Source organism: Symphalangus syndactylus, chromosome 7 (assembly GCF_028878055.3).
Source record: "Symphalangus syndactylus isolate Jambi chromosome 7, NHGRI_mSymSyn1-v2.1_pri, whole genome shotgun sequence".
Classification (NCBI taxonomy): Eukaryota; Metazoa; Chordata; class Mammalia; order Primates; family Hylobatidae; genus Symphalangus; species Symphalangus syndactylus.
Window position 1 is genome coordinate 132,138,312 of NC_072429.2, and position 22,774 is coordinate 132,161,085.

The window sequence follows — 22,774 nt, forward strand, 5'->3', positions numbered from 1 at the left end:
AGCAGCCTGAAGAAATGACAGGGAGTTGATTTCCCACTGGGAGCCCTCTCAAAGCCCACACACCCGCCTGCCTGGGGTAACAGTATCTCCTCCGCCATCCTGCACCCTCCCGCACTCCCCGCTCCCTACTGTAGTGAAAGACCTAGGCAGGATGACCCCAGCTCCTCTGTGAGAATTTCACGCCCTAGTGTGAAGTCATAGCCTTGTAACTTTCCCTTTAAGAACTGTCAGAGCTGGGGAGGCTGGCCAAGCTCAGGCTGGAGGTGGGGACAGAGGGAAGAAAGAAAAAAAAAAAAGAGAGAGAGGCAGGAAAAGTTTTTTCGGAGGAAAATGCAGGGTTTGTCCTTCACCCTGACGTCAGATCTTGCTTTAATAAAACCCCCCAAGGGCTGCGGAAGAGGCATATCTGGTGCTCCTGATGGGCCGGCCAGTCTGGGCCCAGCTCCCCGGAGAGGTGGTCGGATCCTCTGGGCTGCTCGGTGGATGCCTGTGCCACTGACGTCCAGGCATGAGGTGGTTCCTGCCCTGGACGCTGGCAGCAGTGACAGCAGCAGCCGCCAGCAGCGTCCTGGCCACGGTGAGTCCTGCCTGGAGGGGCTCAGAGGGAGACCCAGCTCCCTTCCCTACTGGGTCCTGCTGTATGGGGGCTGGTGGGCAGGATGAAAAGGGCCGGGAAGGTTTGGAGCTGGAAGGTGGCCACTTACAGGGCAAGGACAGAGCCCAGGGTGAAGAGTCAGCTGCCCAGGTTGGCTGAAGCTGGCAGGGTGAGGAGGACGGTGCGACACTTGGGGAAACAAACTGCACAGGTCCAGCCTGCCCTCTCTCCCCACCTGAAACAGTGCAGAAAGAACAGGGCCCTCAGCAGAACTGGGAGTCAGGGGCCCGGGCTCCAGACCCGTCTTTGCCTAACCTGGCTGTGTGGCCTTGGGTGGGTCACTCACCCTCCCAGAGCAGTGTAAAGCGAGGAAGTTGTTAGGAGACTTCTAGAGTCTCTGAGTTTGAAAACTCCAAGATTCCAAGCATTGGAGATGCTACGAGGATGGGAGACGGAAAAAGCAAAAAAAAAAAAAAAAAAAAATGGAAAGAAAAATGCCAGCTTTCAACAAAAGCTCCTTATCGAGCAGACAGTGCTCAGGGTAGTGTCTAACCCCAGCTGCTGCCACCTCCGGTCTGCACAGCCCTCTGCAGTCTGCAGAGTGTCCATACTTGGGTCCTGCCTATGAAGCCTGCTGCTCCAGGGTGGGGGTGATGTGGGCACCCCAGAGCCTCTCTCTCTCTTCCACCTGCACCCCAGGGTACACCAAGGGGAAAGGACAAAGGTCTGCACCTCCAAAAGCCAGGGGAGTCACACATGTGACCGTGTAGAGCCAGCCTGCTAGGGCCAGGCATGGTGAGAGAAAGGCAGAGGCAGGCAGTGCAGGGAGGGCAGGAGGTGGGTACCTGGCAGCTTCTGAGCCCCAGATTCCACAGCCCAGGGCAGGACCTGCTCCTGGCAGAACAGCCTAGAGACAGAGGGGTGATGGCAAAAGGGTGTTTATCCCCAGATGACACTGATGGCTTCCTTGGGGATTAAGAAGCCCCCTTCACAGATGAGGAAACGGAGTGTCGGGGTTAAGCCACTTGCCAGAATCAGACTCTGGGTCTGCTTCAGCCAGATCTGAGGCCGAGAGCCGACAGCAAACTGAAAGCTGGGAAATGGGAATTCCTCCCAATGCCTCGGTGTGTGTAATGATGGCGGGGAGTGGGTCTGTCTCATCTGTGGTTAAATCCTCATGCCTGGCATCACGCCTGCCTGTAGTTGGTTCAGAACCACCTTACCAGAAAGTTACCAGCTCCATTTCACAAATGAGAGAAATGGAACGTGGGAGCAAGTAAAGGACTTGCCCAGGAGCTCCTCATTAATAAGTGGCCGGGGCCCAAACTTAGGTCTTCTGATGGCAATTTCTAACCATTCCTACTTAGGGGAAGCTGACCGTGTCCTACAGGAGTGCCCAGAAGGAGCTAAGTCAGTCTTTATTTCGGCTCTGGGTATGGCTGCGCCTTTATTTGGGTACAGCTTTGCAGGTTGCCATGTCTAGGAGGGCAGGGAGTGGATGGAGAAAAGGTGAGCGTTTGAGAGAAGCCAAAGTCTGAGTGGGCAGAGGAGGCGGGAGGTTTGAGCATGAGTCCGAGTACGCTGGAGGCCCAGTCAGCTCCCAGAACAGCCGGTGCTGAGGCGGAGTGAAGGACAGAGCTGAGGACTCAGCCAGAGGAGACCAGCAAAGGAGCAGAGCCTGTGGAGGGACCCAGGGAGCAGGTTGGAGGGAAGGCTCCCGGGACCAGCACAGGGTACCTCTCTCTTCTAGGCAGCCCCTGCCTGAGGAACCCAGACCACCCACCCCCGCATGCTTGTTTCATGATTTAGATGCTTCTGGGACAAAGGTGTGCATGGCACTGGAGTTCTCAGGATGTCCTGAAAGCCCCGCCCACTGTGTGGGCTGTGAGACCGATAGAAACGAGCTGGACTCCACTCGGGAACCAGCCTTGTTTCATAGCCAAATTCCATACATGGCCATCCTCCCAAATTAATACGCAAAGGGAGCACATGTCCAACCAGGGTCCCAGTGAGATCTTAAAGCAAAAAAAATGGTTGTAAATGTTCATATAGAAGGATATGCACGTGAGAATTGCCAAGAAAACTTTGAAGAAGTAGAGTTACAAGGGGAACTTCCCTGGGAGATATGAAAGCGCTCAGTAAAGGTTCTGCAGTGGAAGGAGGAAGATGGCAGCCCAGGAGGAGATCAGCCGAGAAGGAAGGCACTGGAGTGATCTCAGGAACAGCCGAGTGTATTTGGGAATTTAATCGGTGCTAAAGGTGTACTGCAGATATGACTTATGTTTTCATCTCTTTATTCTTCTCTTCTGCATTTATTGAGCATGTCCACCATGTGCTAGGAGAAAAGGACTCCGTTTATGTGCATCAGCAAGCACTGAGCCCGCACATGTATAAGACCTACCTCAGTTCACCCAACAAACATTTATTAGGCACATTCTACAATTCCCATAACCATATTATTTAGCAAGTGCAATTATCCCCCTTAACAGACATGAAAACTGAGACTCGGAGAGGTTAAGTAATTTGTCAAAGGTCACACAGCTGGTAATCAGGGGAGCTGACATTTGAACCTTGGTCCAGCTCTTGGTAGTGTAGCCTCCTGCCTCCCTGGTCCAAGTGCAGAAACCAGGAGCATGTAGCCCCTGCTCCGACAGAGTTTACTGGCCAGCAGGGCAGGTGACAGGGGCAACATCAGCCAGAGTAGAGGGGCTGGAATCAGGCTCTGCCACTGGCCGTGTCCCTTTGCCACCTCAGACCTCACTTTCCTCATTTGTCAATTGGGACTAACTGTCTCATCACACCAAGCTCCCTGCTGCTGAACGTGAAAACGTGACTGAGGAAAACCTCTCAGAAGCGTGTAATTCAGCAAAAGAATGCTGAGTGATAAATTCCTGGGCAAGCATTAGGCCTGTGGTGGTCTATGTATAGGTCTACAGGTAAAACCCACATCTTCCCTCCCGCATCAGCGCATGTGGGATGTGCACAGCTGCACTGTATGTGTGTGTGTGGGGTGTGTTTGTGAGAGGGTGTGTGGGGGTATGCGTATGGCGTGTATGGGGGTTGTGTGTGGTGTGTGTGGGTGTGGTGTGTGTGTATGTGTGTGTGCCTGTGTGGTGTGTGGGGGGGGGTGGTGGTGTGGGGGTGTGTGTGTGGGGTGTGTGTGGTGTGTGGGGGTGTGTGTGTGGGTTTGTGTGGTGTGTGTGGTATGTGTGTGTGGTATGTGTGTGGGGTGTGTGTGGTATGTGTGTGGGGTGTGTGTGTGCATGTGTGGTGGGGGACGTGGTGTGTGTGGAGGGTGTGTGTGGTGTGTCTAGGGGTGTGTGTGGTGTGTGTGTGGGTGGTGGTATGGAGGGGTGTGTGGGGTGTGTGTGGTGTGTGGGGGGTGTGTGTGTGGGTTTGTGTAGTGTGTGTGGTATGTGTGTGGGGTGTGTGCGTGTGTGGTGGGGGGTGTGGTGTGTGTGATGTGTGTGTGTGTGTGGTGTGTGTGTGGTGTGTTTGTGGGGTATGTGCCTGGGGTGTGGGGGGGGATGTGTGGTATGTGTGTGGTACGTGTATGTGTGGTGTGTGTGGTGTGTGTCCTGTGTGTATATGGTGTGCTTGTGTATGTGGTGTGTGTGTGGTGTCTGTGTATGTGTGTGGTGTGTGTGTTGAGTGTGTATGTGGTCTGTGTGTGTGTTGTGTGTGTGTGGTGTGTGGTGTGTGTGTATGCGTGGTGTGTATGTGTGTGGTGTGTATTGAGTGTGTATGTAGTGTGCTTGTGTGTGTGTGTTGTGCGTGGTGCTTGTGTGTGGTGTGTGTATGGTGTGTGCATGTCTGTGGTGTGTGTGTGTTGAGTGTGTATGTGGTGTGTTTGTGTGTGTGGTGTGTGTGGTGTGTGTCTGTTGAGTGTATATGTGGTGTGTTTTTGTGGTGTGTGTGTGGTGTGTGTGTGTTGAGTGTGTATGTGGTATGTTTGCGTGTGTGGGGTGTGTGTGTGTGAACCTTGTGTTTGGGTGTGAGATACAAACTCATTCTCTGCTTCCAGAAGCAACTACAGAATAATGTGGGTCAAGTATATGGCAAAATATCCCCTTTAGAAAACAGAGAATGTGAACAATATGTCTTTTCACACCTCCTGTTTAGAGTTGGAATCTGAGTGAAGATTTCAAACCCCATCCAGGCCCCACACCCCCAACTCCCCACCCAGAGCCTCTTTGGGCTCCCTGAACACCCTGCTGCCAGCTCAGGGCCCCCCCAGCCGACAGCTTATCTTGGATGCTGGCACGAGCACGGCACTGAAAGGCATTTCCCCCTTGGCATGGCATTTGGAGAAGGAGTGGGCACGGGAGCAGGCCTCCGCCCAGCCAGCTTCTTGAGAGACAAAACGCTACCTTGTGGGCTGGGCAGCACTCCTGGCTCCACAGCAAGCCCCGCCACCCACCCCCAGGTTTTAGAAAAGGCTCCTGCCCTGTGCCAGCAAAGCACCCACATGCCAGGAGGCTGCCCTTGGCTTTATATAAACAGCAACCCAGGGATCTTCCCAGGAACCTCAGCCATCCTCTGGGCAGCAGGGAGGCAAACTCCAAGGGAGATGGGCTCTGATATGGGAGCAAGGATGGTGAAGCAGCCGTGGTCCAGGTGGGCTCCTGGGAGGGGCTGAGAAGGGTGCCAGCCACAGCCAGGAGGCAAAGTGAGCCAGGCAGGGTCACTGTGGAGGTTTCAAAGCAAGGCTTCAGCACAGCTTTCCCCTCATTCAAGGACGCTGTGGTGGGCCCTGCATCCCTGTGATGTGGATGATGGCAAGGGTTCACACTGAGCATGTGCCCACTCTACATGGGCACAGTGCCCTTTTGCACACACCTATGAGGCAGCAGTGTTGCTGTAATCTAGACCAGCCAGTCAGTAGCCACGTGCGGCAGGAGGCCACTCAGCACTTGAAATCACGCTGGTCCCAGCTGAGATGTTCCAGAAGCATGAGATACACCATTGATTCCAGAGACATGGTATGAATGCAAGAGCACAATATTCCCATTAATAATTTTTATATTAACTCCATATTGATCATATTTTGATAATATTTTGAATATACTGTGTTAAACAAAATCTATTATTCCACTAAACTTCATCTGTTTCTTATTACTTTTTAATACCGCTACTAGAAAATGTAAAATTTCGTCTATGGCTCTTATTGTATTTTACTAGACAGTGTCGGCCTAGAAAGACACAAGTGTGCCTAAGGCTGTGATAACAGGTGGGGAGGGAGAAATGCCAAGGGTTCTAATCCCAGTGTCTCCAACTACGGGCTGTGTGCCCTCAGGCAAGTAGCCCAGCTTCTCTGAGCCGGGATCATCTCTGTATAAAGCAATATATTAATATTAGTACTATTGGCTTGTTAGGGGTGTTGAATGGGGAATGAAGCAGAGACAAAGCCCATAAGGCCCCAGAACACCCAAGGGAAGGATGCTATTGTTCCAATAACAGGGCAGGGGGATCCCAACTTGAGTGGATGCGCCAGCTGCAGGCAAGGCCCAATCCAATGAGCAGGGGCTTATAAAGACCTCAGGCTCAGCACCAGATGGCTAGGAGGTGGAGCAGGCTGAGGGGCAGGCTAATGGGTGGGCTGTCCTGGCTCAGTGCTGGGCATGTGTTCTAAAGATCCCACAGATTCCATAGCCTGGCCAGCTTACCTGGCACATTTAGAGGGTCAGTGAACACTTTTGGGTTATTGTGTAGGAGAAAGAAATGATGATGATGATGATATGATGATGATGATGGTGGTGGTGGTGGTGGTGGTGCCTGTAGGTGAGACGTGTATCTTACTAACCTGAGTCAGGATGACATGGTCCCTCAAAGCCAGCTGTGAGTTTCTGAGCCTATTTCCTTTTTCCATGGACCCCAACAGACCCACCTATATGCCCAGCCACTTCCAGTTTCTAGAGGTGTGGTGCTGAGTGGTCTCACTGTGTTTAAACTGGAGGATGGTTCCAGTGTGGAACAGATGTTTATATTAGCAGAGAGGGGTATGTTTAGGACTTAGAGGGGGAAGCTCGGAGAGCATGGGAGATGGTGAAAAACACGCTCTGGAACCCTGAACCAGAATTCCTAGAAAGATCTCACCCTCACACATCTGCACAGTAACCAGCACCCTGATGACTCTTATGTACACTTGATTTCAAACACCAGTGACTGAGAAATACTCTAGTCTCTCCCCCAGCTCTGACATTCCATTAACCAGTCAGCTCCGCTCCTCTTCCTCCTCTCTATGAAAGAAGGAAGAGAGACAGAGTCAAGGGAGAGGAGACTGCCTCACAAATGTGAATGATGGGCATTCCAGGGGATGCGATAAAATCTGAGCCCGCCTACCCCAGGGTCTCCAACCTGGAGGCAAGTTCCGGCTTGGGGCTTTGAGTGTGGATCTGCTAAGTCCTGATTAGGGGTAGGAGGTGGGGTGAGAGAAAATGAGAGCCCAGGCCCAAAGGAAAGGAAGGGAGGGGTCCACCCTGCAGCTCTAGGAATCCTGCTTTGAGTCTGGGAGTGGAGAAAGGCATGTGTGCTATGAGCCTGCCCATGGCTGGGAGGGGATGGAGGCGGGTAATTCTAAGAGTAGGAGAATATCCTGAGAGAGCAGGGACTCATAGCCCTGCCCTCAGAGCAGAACAGTAGACTCCTTGCCTAGAGAGCTAGAAGACCAGGGGGAAATAGCTCCTGCTGTGTGGCTTTAGGCAAGACACTTGCCTTCTCTGTGTCATTTTCTCATCTTGAAAGATGAGGAGATTGGACTTGATCCCCAAGCTGGCTTCCAACTGGAGCTGCCATATATTCCGAGAGTCCACTCATTCATTCATCAGGCAGATCCATCATTTAACAAGCAGCAGGGGAGTTCATGCTGCTGCTTCTCTAGAAAGGGGTTGTTGGCACCCAAAATGTATGTCCCTTGCTCTAGGTGTCTATTTAGATGTGCTTTGTCCCTCTTACAGTGTCCAAAAATATTCTCCTTTCAGCCCACGTCTCTTTTGTCAATCCTCAAAGTGTAGCTGTGTTTCTGGCCCACAGCATCCTCATAAAACTGAAAATCACATAAGCAACTTGACATCCAAGGGGTCCCAACATCTCAGTGGTTTCCCAATTAGGCCCTCTCTCTGCTCTTCCTACACAACCCTGTTTTCCCAGCCTCTTCCTTTGGTTCCTCTCCCATTCACCTTCTTTTCTACTTCGTGAGCCTCGCTGTCAAATAGTCCTGAGTTCCGCCTCTGTGCACAGGGCCGAGCTGTTCCTTTGCCCTGAAATGCCTTCCCCATCCTTCTCTGATTCATAAAATTGAAGCCATCTGAACTGGCAGCACCCCCCAAATGGAGCTGCAGACGTCCTCCAGTGGGCACCCATGGGTTCCTGTTCTTGCCCACATGGAAGGAAACACGTCACCCAGCTGGGACTCTCTGCTGGCCTTGCCCTGTGTTTGAGCCACCCTCCCTCCTCCCCCCCCCCCCCTGCAAAGCCAAGCCCTTTGTCGCTCCCGGACCACCTGTGCTCTCAGGCCCCAGGGCCTTTGCACATGCTGTGCCCTCTACTAGGCTTGCCCATACACCTTCCCTGCTCTATTGCTCTGTCACTGTCTATGCCTGCATATTGCAGGTGCTCACGGTGTACTTCCTGATGAAATGAATTAAAGCGAGAACCAGACCTGGCGTCGGTTGGGGAGAATAGGTGTCTAGGATATGGGAGAGGCCAGGAGGGAACACCACTGATTTTTTTTTAAGTGGAAGCTTCATGCTGGGGAGGAAAAGGAGGGAATCTGGCAGGAGGGCCTGGACTCAACTGCTAAGAGGACTGAATGGCAAGCAGCAGCTTACAGGCTTGGTTCTGGAGCAAGGACAGAACGAGGAGTCAGGAGACCAGGGTCTCTGTAGGCTCTGCCTGCATCTCTGAGCCTCAATGTCTTTATGTGAAAAAGGAAACAAGAAGAACGCCCCTCTGCTCGTGCCTGTGCTCCAGGCAGGCTGGTACGGTGGTGAAGAGGAGGCGGGCGGCACACAGCCTGTGTCAAGAGCCAGCTCCACCACATCCCAGCCCCAAGCCCTTAAATTTCCTGGGCCTCAGTTTCTCATCCGTAAAATGGATGTAAATGCCCGTGTCACAGAGACCTTAGGACTAAGAAAGAGGACTCAGAAAGAGGTTGGGTGTGGAGCGTGTGTGGAGAAGGGGCTTGGAGGAGCCATAATTAGACAGGGAATGTCAAGCTGCTTTGAGGTTAGACAGCGTTGTCTCACGGTCCTTTTGGGAGCTCATGGACAACAGAGCTGGCAGGCACTGCATGGAGTGAGATTGCAGCAACCTGTCTTCCCAGCCATGCTATTTGTATTTAAATCTGTCCCCTACATACACATACACATACACACACGCACACACAGGCACGCATGCCAGTTCATTTCCTTGACAGCTGTTTCTGGCCCTATGCTCCAGCGGCCAAGTCCTGATGCTTGCAAACTTTGGCTTTTAGATGATCAAAGAGCCAGCCCTTGTGGGGCCCTTAGTGTGAGCCAAGGCCCACAGTGAGCCCCTTCCCACAGGTCTCATCTGATGCTCACAAGAGCCCTGTGTGGCAAGAGCTCCCATCAGCCTCATTTTAAAGAGGAGAAAACTGAGGCGCAGAGAGTTTTATGCACTTTCATGGCATCCAAGGTTCAGAACACCACCGTGTGCCCCAAGCAGACTGCCCAGACCAGCTCCTAGGCATGTCCTTGTGTGTCAGTCCCTTAGGCCAGTTCTGTTTATCCCCATCTGAGCCAGGGATCCAGTGCAGGAGGAGAGAAGGGAGATGGAGTCGCACTCTGGGTGGTGGAGGGAGGACAGATAGACTTTATCGCCTGCTTTATTTCCTTGATCCATGAACCATTGTCAGATGTGGGAGGCCCACAGCGATCCCTTCATCCCAGCCTGCTCTTGTTACAGAGAAAGTGACTTGTCCAAGGCCACCAGCTTCAGCATGGGGACCGGAGCCCAGGGCCTCTCCCCTCCAGGGAAGGAGCTCAGGAGACTGGAAGACGATCCCCACTACCCATCAGGCAGATGCCCACTCCGCCCTTGTAGGTGGAACAAGCCTGAGCTCAATGATAGCAAAGAGCTTCATTCTTCCACCCGTGTCTGTGTTCGCTGTGGCTCCAGGGCTGGCCCCCTCCGTGGTCACCCCATAGCCACTGCCAAGCCCAGGCCTGGGACATGAAAGGCCCTCGGTTACATTTGGTTATTTGAATGAACTGGAGAGTGGGCAAGAACAAGGTGCCTTAGGGGTCGCTGGAGGAGGATGGGACCTGGAGTGAAAACACCTGACTGTGTCATTTTCTTGTTGTGTCTCAACCTTTTTGGGTTTCAGTTTCCCCATCTGTCACATTGGGGCCATCAATGCTGACCTCATGGGGTTGTTTTGATGATCAGGAAACTGACTTCAGGAAAGACCACCGTCTTCCCCAGGGGAGGGAGCACGCATCCTCTGTCCTGGGCCCCTGACTGCCATCTCCATGTCCTTGAACACTGAGCCCTAGCAACATGGCCCACTAGTCATCCTGTGTCATGCCACATTGCTTCTACCTGCACACGCCTGCTCATGTCGTCCCCAGCTTCAATGCCCTCTCTGCCCTCCCTCTCATCAATTTCCACTCATCCTTTAGGATTCAGTGCAAATGCCTGCTCCTCTAGGGAGCACTCTCTGCTCCTACTCCCACCCCCATGCCCTTTCCCCTCTTCATCTCACCCTCGTAGCCCTTACCTAGACTATGCTGAGTTACCTTATAGTGTGGCCCTTAGGTGTGAAGCCTTAAGAAATGGATGCTTTGAGTCCCAGAGCTGAGGTTCAAATCTGAACGCTGCCATTTGCTAGTGGCTTTGGAAAAATTATCTGACCTTTTCCTTTTTGTGACTCAGTTTGCTCACCTAAAAAATGAAGAAGCTAATAATAAAAGCAGCCTGCCTCTTAGGGTAATCACAAGGATTAAATTACTTACTTAAAATGTAGATGATCTTGATTCAAAGAAACCATCTGTTAAAAAAAAGTATTTGGGACAGTGCAATTTGAATGTGGACTGGGTATTAAGTAGGGAAAGTTACAAAATTGTAACTGATTTATTGGTGTGATAATTGCATGGGGGTTACATTTTTCCCAAAAATTCCTCACAATTTAGAGACACACTGGAGAATTTCAGGTAAAATCTCCGGCTGTCTAGGATTCGCTAGATTTTCAAGAATAAAAAAGCATATGGCCAGGTGTGGTGGCTCATGCCTGTAATCCCAGAACTTTGGGAGGCTGAGGTGGGTGGGTTACTTGAGGTCAAGAGTTTGAGACCAGCTTGGCCAACATGGTGAAACCCCATCTCTACTAAGAAATACAAAAATTAGCCAGGCCTGGTGGCAGGCACCTGTAATCCCAGCTACTCAGGAGGCTGAGGGACAAGAATCACTTGAACTCTGGAGGCAGATGTTGCAGTGAGCCGAGATCATGCCACTGCACTCCAGCCTAGGCGATAGAGTGAGATTCAGTCTCAAAAAAAAAAACAACAACAACAAAAAAAAACCCATACATGTGTGGGGACACGGAAGGAACAAGACCAACTAAGTGTTGATAATTATCAAAGCTGCCGATGCGTATGTAGGGTTCGTTATATTATTCTCTCAACTTGGGTGAATGTTTAAATATGTCTCTAGCAAAGGACACGGTTTAAATTTGTGTATAGTATTCAGTGTTTTTTGTTGTGGTTTTCTCACTACTCTAAAACTGTGAGAACATTCAGCATTCTTTCCCCTGCTCAGTAAGCAGCTCTTGTGCAGTTAAATGAAAATGATGTATTTTACCCTTGATGTTTTGTTAAAACGACTGAAAATGGCAGAAAACCAAAAGCAGTAGCTCCCGATGAAAAGACCCTTAAGTTCTTCACCTCCCTGGACAAACAGGGTTATCCTATAGTGGGCAGGCCCTTATAAAAACGTCTTGAACCATCTATAGCCCTCGGGCTGTAGTTTTTGACCTTTATAATGTGGCTGCCTGTTTTACGTTCCTGTCTCCTTGGAGGCTGGACGTTCTCGGAGGCTTTTTCTCTGACACTGGCTACTGCATGTGGGACTTAGTAGATACTTCATATACAGATTGACAAATGAGTGAATGCACGAGTGAACACGTGGGCTAGGGCTCGTTATCTGGAAAAAAAACCTGGCTTCTCGCCCCTTGTACCCTCATCATGTAAAGTTGACTTCCTCCGCCTGCATGTTTATAAAACCAATTAGTAGAAAATCTCAAAAACCTTCTACATCACATAACACGCAGCCTGGCCAACAACTTTCTGGAAACCACCCTTGGAAGATTCTGGGCAGTGCGGTGGGGGAAGGAAGGGGATGTACCTGGCTCAGGCACCTTTCACGGGTTTGGAGCTAAGAGCTTTTACAGAAGGTGGTCTACCCAGGACCACTGTCCCAGGCCCCACTTGAAGGGGAGCCCCCACCAGGGCCCGCGATACAGGTGCCTAGAGGTGCACGTGCCGTAGGTATTGGGAAAAGAGGTGTTTGTTACCTGTGGCTGACGCAGAGGCACCCGATGCGCTTTGAAACAAGCATGGGGAAGGCATGGGCACCGGCCAGGCCTGCATCCTCTCACAGCCCCCAGGGCTTCTCTTTTCAGCAAAGCAGTGAACAGAAGCTGCTTCCAGCAGGACAACCCTGTCCTGAAAGCCCCCGGGACAGCTGGGGCCGGCTCCGGCCATTCCTGCCTCAACCCTGCCCCCTGGTGGAGTATCTAGGTGCGGCCTCCGAAACAGGGCAAGCCAAGGCCTCCGACGGTCCACACTGCTCACGGAGCACTTGCCCAGTGTGTGCCAGGCGCAGTGCTGGGCACCCAGGAGGCGGGAAAGGGCAACTCGTCCCTGAGAATCCCCACAAGGGCTCCTCACTCCTCTTCTGGGGGCCCTTGGCAACCTAGGCTCAATTCCACTGCTATCTTCCCAGGGGGTGAGGACCCTGCCTTGTTCATCTGAACAGCAGGCACATCGTAGGCGCTTGGTACATGTGTGTGACGGGCGGGTGGAGGGAAGAATGAATGAATGAGGGAGCCGTGCAGCAAAGTGATTACAAGTAAGGGTTGTGCAGGGATACTCTGGGTCAATAGACCCTTTCCAGCTGCGAGATCTTGAGCAAGATTCTTGAGCTCTTGGAGCCTCACTTTCCTCATCTGTGAACTAGGGATGGCACTAATAACTGCTCATTAGGGCTGCTGGAGGATGTTGACATCACCATCATTTTACAAATGATGAAACAAGCTCAGAGCAGGTGAGCACGGCTCCAGATCCCAAAGCTGGGAGTGGCAGGAGGTTGGGGGATTGTCAAATGGGGTCCCCTCACTGCAGATGACATGCCCTTTCTGCAAATTCCATGCCCTGTTCACCGATAACCTGCACACACTCTTAGAAGAGAATGGGATCTCTCTCCTTCATCAAACGGGACGCTTCAGGTATCCTGGGCAGTCCATCCCACCACTGCTAGCCTCCCACGTTCTGCTCCTATGCCTATTGCTAAGCATTTTTGTAAAAATGAAGTAATACTGATATGCAAACGTCAAATTATAGACTTACCTCTTCCCAAGTCCACTTTCAAAGAGCTGAAATACACCATAATAATCAGTTACCACTCACCTTTAAATGTTATCTCAAAAATACGTATGAAACATTTCCTACGGGGCTTTATTTTTTTTCCTTCCCAATTTTAATCAGCTTAAGTTTGTCCAATAAGTATGACTGAAGGGATCACTTCATCACTGTTCACCTGTCTACTGATAACCCTGTTTGTCCTGCGGGGTTAAGGACTTAGGGGTCTTATCATCAGGAGATACTCCTTGTGGTTTTCTCCCATTTTTCAGTCATTTTAAAATATCAAGGATAAAATACATCATTTTCACTTAACTGCACAAGACCTGCTTACAGAGCAGTTGTGTCACCCTGATGAATCACAGAATGCGGTATGTTCTGCAGGTCTGTGTGAACTACGGTGTGAAAGCGGCTTAGCGGTGTCGGTGGGTAATGCACATGGGTGTGGGTTGTACAAAAGTCAGATGTTAAAAAAGGAAGATGGTCTAAAATCTCCACGCTTTTCTCTTATTCCTGCCCAATGTTCTAAGGCAGTGGTTCCTATTTCTGTAAAAAATTCCCAAGGGTTGTTGGTCAAACTACAGATTCCAGCCTTCAGCCTAGAGAAACTTAAGGTGAATATTCAAAGAGGGATCTAGGAATCTGGTTTTTTTCACTCTGTCACCCAGGCTGGAGTGCAGTGGTGCAATCTCTGCTGACTACAGCCTCTGTCTCCTGGGTTCAAGCAATTCTCCTGCCTCAGCCTCCTGAGCAGCTGGAACTATAGGCATGTGCCACTACATCCAGCTAATGTTTGTATTTTTAGTAGAGACAGGGTTTTGCCATGTTGGCCAGGCTGGTCTCGAACTCCTTGACCTCAAGTGATCCACCCGCCTCAGACTCCCAAACTGCTGGGATTACAGATGTGAACCGCATACGTGGCCGGGGAATCTGTATTTTAACAAGTTTCACAGGCCAGTGATTCAGAAACTTTGGGGCATTCAGAAACACCCGGAAAAAATCCCAATGCCCAGGCTCCTCCCAGGCCCCTTAGGTTGGGATCTCTGAGTAGAGTGTCCATTAGAGCCCCAGGGTGGTTGTACTTTGCCGTAAAGTTTGGAAATCAGCATCATAGTACTTGGGTAGTTAGGAGGGGTTGCTGAGGAGGGAGAGGCATGGCAGGAGGAGTCTCAGTGGGGTAGGTGAGGCCGGGTGGGCTCAGAGGCTGCAGCAGGCAGAACTGAGCAGGAGCAGGCTGTGCCTGAGCAAGTGCTGGGCATCTGGCCTGCAGAAGCATCGCGGAGTGGCCACCACCTCTGTCTTCCCCATAAACACAGTGTTATCTGCAGCGTCTATTTCCGGAAGTACATCATAAAAGAGACTTTTACGTGAACATCTGCAATTTGGAGATACCAAGGCTGTTTTGTTTGTTGTTGTTGTTTGTTTTTGTCTTTGTCTTTTTTTTCCTCCTCCTCTGGCCTTCCCTAGACAACATTCTCCTTGACTTACAATCTTTTCTCCTTTTTGCCTTCTTGGCTTCTGTCGTTGGACAGAATGATGCAGGCTCCATGTGACAGTGTGTTTGCAAAGATCATTTTCTCCATCTGCAGAATAGGCCCAGTCACTCCTGCTCAGGTAGCTCTTGGTGGGTAAGAAGATAGCAGTCAGGGCTCTCTGGGGACTCTACAGGACAGGGTATGGGGCAGGCTCCTGCCTGTGGCTGCGGAAAACAGGAATAGTTTCTAATCCCCAAGGAAAATGAGAGCCCGGTAGAAACCTCAGAGGGTCCCAGGGGCCCAAGCAGGCATCCTGGGGTTTGAGGATGAGCCCCAGCCCCCAGAAGGAAAGTACTATTTGTGAGATCCTACAGAAGCCTCTGGAAAATATTCAGGCCTTTTTTTCTTTTGTTTAGCTGCAAAGAGATTCCTCTAAACATTCATATTCTACTAATTACCTCTCTCTCCCAAACCCAGGCAAGCCAAGCAAATAGGTATTTGTTTTGCACAAATACCTATTGCTTACACAGAAATGGGTTTATCGTTTTTATTTTGACAAAGACCATACTCTCATTGTCCACTAAAGATAAGGGCCAGGTGTGGCTTAGGGGCCCGAGCTCCAGGGCTTCTTCACTGCACGGCACCACAGGTGTGGCATGGAAGTCCCTCCAGCAGCCAAACCAGGGTACTAGAGGCTGGGATGATACAGCTGGCTTACCTATGGAGCCACAGCTCTGACCCAGAGGCACTACACATTTCCTTCAGGATGTGTTGATGTTCTGGACCAACAGAGACACCCCCAGAAAGGCCCCAGACCAACCACTCAAGGTTAGCACACGTAAGTGCCCCAGATGTTCCCCCAGCGACTCCCCATCATGACAGGCCTGGGTGCACTGAGGAGGTCCCCAGGCAGCAGGAAAGGGTGGGACTGGTGGTACCTGGGCCCTTGGATGACTCCGCAAGTGATGTGCAAGGAATGGGGAATTAAGAGCCCACATAGGATGCACAGACAGAAAGTGGTGTGGGAAACTCTCATCTCCCTTCTCTGGCTGAGATGCTTCCCCCACTGCATTTTTTTTGGGGGGGTGGAAAAAGAGAGTCATTCTGTGAAAAGAGTTGTGAACCAAAGCAAAGGACAGGTAGATATGTCATGCCATCCTGGATGTTGAAGGAAGCTGATGGTCTGTGCGTGTGTGTGTGTGTATGAGAGAGAGAGAGAGAAAGACCGACCCTACACTGGCCTTCTAAGCAGCTGAAGCCCCAGTGAGAAGCCTTCGAGGGATGCTCCTCTGGGGATGAGCTGCCTCAGCCTGCCTGGCGCCGAGGGAGGCTGCCAGTGGATGGGCACAAGGTGCCAGGGATCACACTGGAATTAAGGTCCCAAAACTAACTGGGAGGTTCTAAGATGTGACCTCACCACCCCTACACTCCAAGCCACTGCCAGGGGGTTCTTAGACAGGCTTTTTCATTAGAAGCTGATGTCATTCACTGTATATGCCACCTGCCCAGGAGGAGTGAAAGCTGCGGTGGCACCATGCACCTCCAGTTGATCGGGGCCCCAGAGCAGCTTTGGAGTGGAGCAGGAAGGTGGGAGGGAAGCTATGGCCTCATTCAGGGAGAGGTGGAGACTGTAAGCACAGGCTTAGAGTCAAGCACTTCAGACTAGAGTCCTTCTGCCATTCCCTGCTCGTACAGGGACAGATTGGGCAAAGAAGTTCTAAGATGACTCGCAGCGTTACGACTCACCGGCCCTCCAGAAGAAGTTCTGGCTATGAGGCCCCTCCCAGACCTCACTCTTCAGCAGTGAGCAGCATTTGTTGTCTCTGGAAGCTGAGTGCTCACGTGCTAGACCACCCGAATGGCAGCTTAGGCTGGACTTCAGCGGAGAAGCAGGGCAGTGGGCCGTTATCAGCTCATCTTTGGCAGCAACAAGAACCTGAAGGGACAGATACCCCCACACAGGGATCCAGCTATGTCCCAGGATCCCAAAGCCTCTCCTTGAGCTCCCAGCCCCCAAGAAATATTTGTTTTGCTCAAGATCTGACGGGAGCATGTTCCCAAAGTTCATATGTGCACAGTGTTCCCTGTGCAGTGATCAGAGGCAGAAGAGTTAGTGGCTCGAAAGCTCTGGACAAGGCAGACCTTGGTTCCATCCCTGACTACCTGACCTGTGTGGCCTTGCACAAGACATTTAACATCTCTGTGCCTCTGTGTTCTCACTGTTCAAGGGAACATTAGCAGGCCTGCCTTGTGATTTGTTAGGGGATTATATGAGATAGTGCATACAAAGTTCTCCATAGAGAAGGAGCCCTCACTCAAATCTTATGTATGTTGATTGTAAGGGTCTGTGAGTTTGTGCATGCAGGGGAACAGATGGGCGGCATGTGGTTTCTGCCTTCAAAGGATGACAGATTAGTTGGGGAAATGAACACTCACTCATTTATTCATCCTATCAACAGATGAGTATTGACACCTACTATGTGTCAGGCTTTGTGAGGCTTGATGTCCCTCTACAACTGCCAGCCCAAATAATTGTCTAGCTGCTTCTTGATTACCTCCACTGATGGTGCACTCACTACCTTTCAGCTGGGTTTTTTTTTTCATCAGAACGTTCTCCCTCATGTACAGTGGTGGGAAAAACATTAACTGAAACAGATCTAGATTCAAATCCAAGTTCTGTCACTTACTAGGTGTTGTGCATAAGCAAGCCACTTTACTGATCTGTTAAATGGGAATAATAATACCAGTCACTGTGCAGAAGACAAATGAGGTCAGCCAGAGTCACTGAGGGCTAGGGCAAGACTGTCCCCAAGTGGTCATCGGAGTGATGGTTTGCAATGGATATACCAGCAGGAGGAGTTCCAGCTTGACCTCATATGATGCTCACTTCCAGTCACTTGGGAGCTAAGCAATGATAGCAATGCCATTTTACAGAGGAGAAGACAGGCTCAGAAAGTGAACTCCCAGAGTGACATGAACAGTGACAAAGCCTGGACTGGATACAGTGTGGTGTTTCTAAAACACAAATCTAACCCTGCCATCCTCCTGCTAAAATCCTTCAACAAACCATTCTTCCAGACCTCAGCCCAAACCAAGGCATTCAAGGTCTTCCTTGAGGTATGCTGCTCCTTGAACCCATCCTCAGCCGTCCTCGCCTTCACCTCCTCTTGCCTCCACCCTGCACCCTTCACCAGGCTCACCAGTCCCCAAGCCCTGGCACACGTTGCCAGCTCAGTGCCTGTGCACCTGAGGGTCCTTGTGCATTGGGTACCCTCTCCTCCTTCCTTGCTGATCTATTCCCACCCCCTCTTCAAAACTCTTTCCCAATGCCTCCTGTCTTGGGAAGCCCTCTTCAGCCCCAGCACACACAGCCCAGCCACTCCCCTGTCATCCCACAGGCAGGTCTGCTTGCTTCTCACACTGCATCCCCAGGACCTACTGCTGCACCTGGCACAAAATAAAAGCTGATTGCAGATGTGTTGAATAAATAAATGAAAGGGAGAATGAACAAATGAGTGGATGCCATCATTATAGCATTGATTGCACTGAAATGCAATCATTATTTATGTGTCTGTTGGCTTCACTAGGTGGGGAGCCAGTCAGGGGTTCTGTCTTAGGCACCTTCGTCTCCTCCCAGCCTGGCACAAAGCCTGTGCACAGTAGGGATTCAATAATCCTCAGTCCCTAGAATGACTCAGTCAGTGTGCACATCCCCAGCTAAACTGTCAGTACTGGAGGGCGGAAACTGCCCTCGTGCCAGTCATCTGCTTTCCCTCGCGCTCACACAGAGAGGCGAAGATTGATCGATTATCAGGAGTCTGGACTCACTTGTGGCCTGCAGACACAAACCCTAGGTATGTGTCTATGCTGGACATACTCTAGGTGTGTGACAATACTGGACAAGGCAGCTGGCACTCAGAGGCTCACACACCAAACCCAGCAGTCCTCAGGCCCTGGAGTCCAGAGGGTTTTCTCCTGCACAGATGTTGTCCAGCACCTTCTCCCCTGGCCTGAGTCTGGGAGGTTTTCTACCACTAGATGGTGCCAACTGCAAAGGCTGGCTCAGCCGACTGCCCACAGCCCTTCCCTCCTCTGCCCAGGGATGCATAAGCAGCTCCCCTGTCCAAGGGAGGACTTCTCTGCAGCTTCCCCTCACCAGCTGCGTGCCCTGGCACCTCCAGGCACTTAGAAAGGAAGCTTCCTTCTGGGCATCTTTAACTTGGGATGGAGACAGGAGGATAGATAGTGATCCCAGGGGTGGGATACCCACCCGGTTCCAACCCATTCCAGCTCAGCTCAAAGTGTCCTGATCCCCAGCTCTGTTCTGGGCACAGTGGGGTCAGGGAGAACACACAACCACATGGGTGTAAGAGGAGACAGGCTTCTGTGTGCCATGTGACATGTGCCAGGCCCTACCTAGTGCTGCCACATCCACAATGCCCCTTCACCCTTCCAACTGCCCCCAAAGGGAGGTGAGCATGATTGTGCCCATATCACAGATGGGAATGCTGAGGCTCAGAAAGATGAAGATGCTGTTCCAAGGCCACGTGGAAAGAACATAGGTCGGACTGTCTCAGGTTGCATGTTCTTTTGTTGACACTCAAACTTAGTGCCCAGAGGAGAGGTTCCAGTACATGATGCCTTGAATATCAAAGATATCAAAGCCTTTTTAGCCGACAATCCCTCATCCATCCATTTCACCAATCAAAACATATGAAGCCCTACTATGTGCCCTGTGCTGTGTTTCAGGCATACAGAGAGATGCAAGGCCCGGGCCCTGCCCTTTCCAAGTTCACATTCCAGTGAGCGAGGCAAGGGCGGGGAAGGCTTCCTGGAGGAGAGGGCATCTTTGTTTCCTCTGCCGAGAGCACGTCCTGAGTGTGGTGGCTTTGAGAGATGGTCTGCTAGTGCTCGTGAGGCTCTGAGGCTTCTGGAGTCATGGCCTAACGAGGAAACGTCTCTCTCCAAAGTCAAAAAGAGGGGTGTGTGTGTGTGTGTGTGTGTCTACTGATTTGGAAACGTAGGGGTTTTCTTGCATCCTGTTGTATTTTTGAGGAAACATGAACAAGGGCAGGCTAACAAGTGCCTCCTAGGTGAATGCCACCCAGCACTGCCACCCCCAAGAGCTCTCTGTTCCCCACCAGCAAGGCCTTCCAAGGCCACATTGTCCACAGAGCCTTCCTCCCTGCAGGGGGCTGAAGGCAAGATTGTTTTTGGCCATTCTGGTGCCTGTCTGGGCCATAACAGAGAAGCCACCCATATGTCCCCAATGAAGACTGGCACTGTGCAGGCACTCTGTGGGGGCCTGCCCCACCCTGTGCTCACCCCATGGAGTTCACCGGCATTAACCTCCAAACACACACAAATGTCTAATTTCTGAGCCTGCCTAGTGGCTTAAGGGAAAGCCAGGCATGCGCAGTTCAGCGAGTCGGGAGAGTCCGCCCAGGGAAAGGGGCCCCAGGTGAAAAAGATAGGAAGGGCCTCTCAGCCACAGAGAACTGCATCGCAGCGGCCTTGAGGTAGGGAAAGGGTGGATTTGACCAAGTCCTGAAATCAAGCCTATGGGAGATGAAAGCTTCAAGTCGGGTTTTGTCTGTTGACTTGCAAGGGCTTTATTTATTGCATCAATGTTTACTACATTTATTGTGCGCCAGGCTCAGAGCCTAGTCAGACTAATTCAGAAATTCATCTGAACCACTTTCCTCATCCCTGGTCCTTCAAGGTGCAAGAGTGGACCCCGCTCTCCTGGGCAGAGCAATTACTGCCCTGGTGTTCAGAGAGCTTCCATGCCTCCTTGGGATGCCCAGCACTTTGCGTAGTAAATCCCTCGAGTTGTAGTAAATCACCTCTAATATTTGCCTCTCCCATAAGCTGTGAGTTCCCCAATCATAGGGACTTTTAACGCTTATCTTCAAATATCTAAAACTTAAGAGAGACTATGAGCTAACTCTGCAAATGTCTGTTGAGTGAATCAAAGAAGCCAGAGGAAGCAAAAGTAAAAGCTGTTGCAATGAGAGTTAGGAGATTAATTTGCGTCTTGGCCTTGCTGTGAACTGTGTCATCCTGGGAGTGTCCATCTGTCTCTTTGGGTCTTGCTTTCCTCCTCGGTAAAGGAGGAAAGAATTTGTCCGAGTAGCTCAGCGCCAGAGCCTGGTGTTCAGAGTGGAAAGCAGATCTGTAATCCCACAAAGCAGCCTCCTCTGCTTCCAGATGGAGGTAGCAGCCCAAAGCCCAGCCAGCCCCCTGCCCCAGCCCCACAGAAGCCCTGGATTCTCCTCTGCTTAATTCAGAACTCAGCCGTCAAGGGCGAGAAGTGCTGGGCAGGATGCTCCACGGCCTGCCCAGGAGTGGGAGGACTGGCTCAGAGCCTGGCTCCAGCCCCCGCTCCTGTGTCCTCAGGCGATTCTCTTCTTCTCATAGGCCCAGGTCTTCTTTGAGATAGAGCAAAGGGCACAGGTGGGATTCAGGGGGGCAACCAGGTGGGACGGCAGGTGACTGGGTGATGGAGATACAGGCAGCTTGAAGCTCCTGCACTCCGACACCCAGGCATCTCCATCTGCCGCTCCTCAGGCCTGGGCAGCTCTTAGAGCCTTGGTTTCCCTTCCCCGCTGGCCTGTTGTTATATTCATCATATTTGCCAAAATAAAGATGAAGCTGTTGGCTGGGGGATGGGAATGGGGATGCTGGGGAGGAGTGCGGGTTGGTAGAGTGGGGTGTGTATGTGTTGGGTGGGGGGTCTCATTGCCCTGAGAGCAAAATAAAAGGGCTCCTCCATGCAGGGCTTGTGGTGGCGAAGGAAGCTCAACTGACTCCCCAAGAGCTGGGGCCCATGTAGCTGCCAGGAGCTATAAAGTTGAATACCTGCCACTGCACCACGCCAGCCCTTTCCGGATACTCAGAGGGGAAAAAAATAATAATAGGTCAGCGGGCCGAAACCGGTGTTAAATAGGAGTCCTCTGACTCAGAGAGGCCTTAGGAACTCTTGGTGAGTGAAGGAACTGGCCCTGCAGGTCATCACAGAAGAGCCGTGGGATCTGCGCCCCGCGCAGCCACATGACTCACAGCCAGCTTCCACCTGCTCAGGGCCTCGGCTTCCTCCCTGTAAAGTGAGGCCACCTCACTTACTTCGGGGCTGCAGGGACAATCACTCAAGAAAGGAAAGGAGCAGGGGCTGAGGTGGAATTTGGGCCCCACCGCTGACCAGCGGAAGGATTCGGGCAATTGGTTTATCTTCGCTGCATGTCGGGCTCCTCTGTTCTATTTGTTTTATTGAGAATAAAGGAGATGTTTGGCTATCAAAAGCGTGATAGAAAAAATAATTTTATGAAAACCTTTTGAACAGCATGAGGACAGGAAGGCAATGGCAGGGTCCTTCGGGCGTTGAAACCCCTGCCTCAGCAGCCCCCCTTTCCCTCTGCCCTCCCCCCGCAGGCCCTCTCTCCAGCCCCTACGACCATGGACTTTACCCCAGCTCCACTGGAGGACACCTCCTCACGCCCCCAATTCTGCAAGTGGCCATGTGAGTGCCCGCCATCCCCACCCCGCTGCCCGCTGGGGGTCAGCCTCATCACAGATGGCTGTGAATGCTGTAAGATGTGCGCTCAGCAGCTTGGAGACAACTGCACGGAGGCTGCCATCTGTGACCCCCACCGGGGCCTCTACTGTGACTACAGCGGGGACCGCCCGAGGTACGCAATAGGAGTGTGTGCACGTAAGTGAGTCCCTCCATACCTTCTGACCAGCCCCTTAGCACCCCCCAGCTCTGGCCCCAAACCCCTCTGCCTTGGCACCCCCACAGCCTTTCACCTGGCCAGGCTTCTGTTCAGCAGGAGATACACCCCATGATCAGAGGCCAGAGGCTGGGCCCTTCCTGGGAAGGGGAGGGAAGGATGCCTGCACTCCTCTTGCCTCCAGAACTTTGCTTCTTGCTTTATTCTCAGTCCTGGAGGCACATTCATGGCTGTCCCCAGGGAAGAGGGAGACGCCATGAAATACCTAAGCCTGGTTTTGTTCTCTTAGTGGTAGGATCTTTTAACAAATGTCCATGGCCTACTAGGACACACCAGCATACTACAGAACTCCAGATATTTTGGTAATATTGTAAA

The 22,774-nt window shown here is 51.6% G+C and overlaps 1 protein-coding gene across 2 annotated transcripts in view; it reads left to right on the forward strand.

The window, feature by feature from the left end:
- Positions 1–402: 402 nt before the first annotated feature.
- CCN4 (cellular communication network factor 4) overlaps positions 403–22,774 on the forward strand; it is a 41,265-nt gene continuing 18,893 nt past the window's right edge. Inside the window, exon 1 of one of the 2 annotated variants that reach the window (XM_055284862.1) lies at positions 403–577. In XM_055284862.1, the coding sequence (XP_055140837.1) occupies positions 484–577 (94 nt within the window). In that variant the 5' untranslated portion in view covers positions 403–483. Of the gene's footprint in view, positions 578–22,100; positions 22,381–22,774 lie in introns of those variants that run through there. The other variant, XM_055284861.1, reaches the window with a different exon arrangement.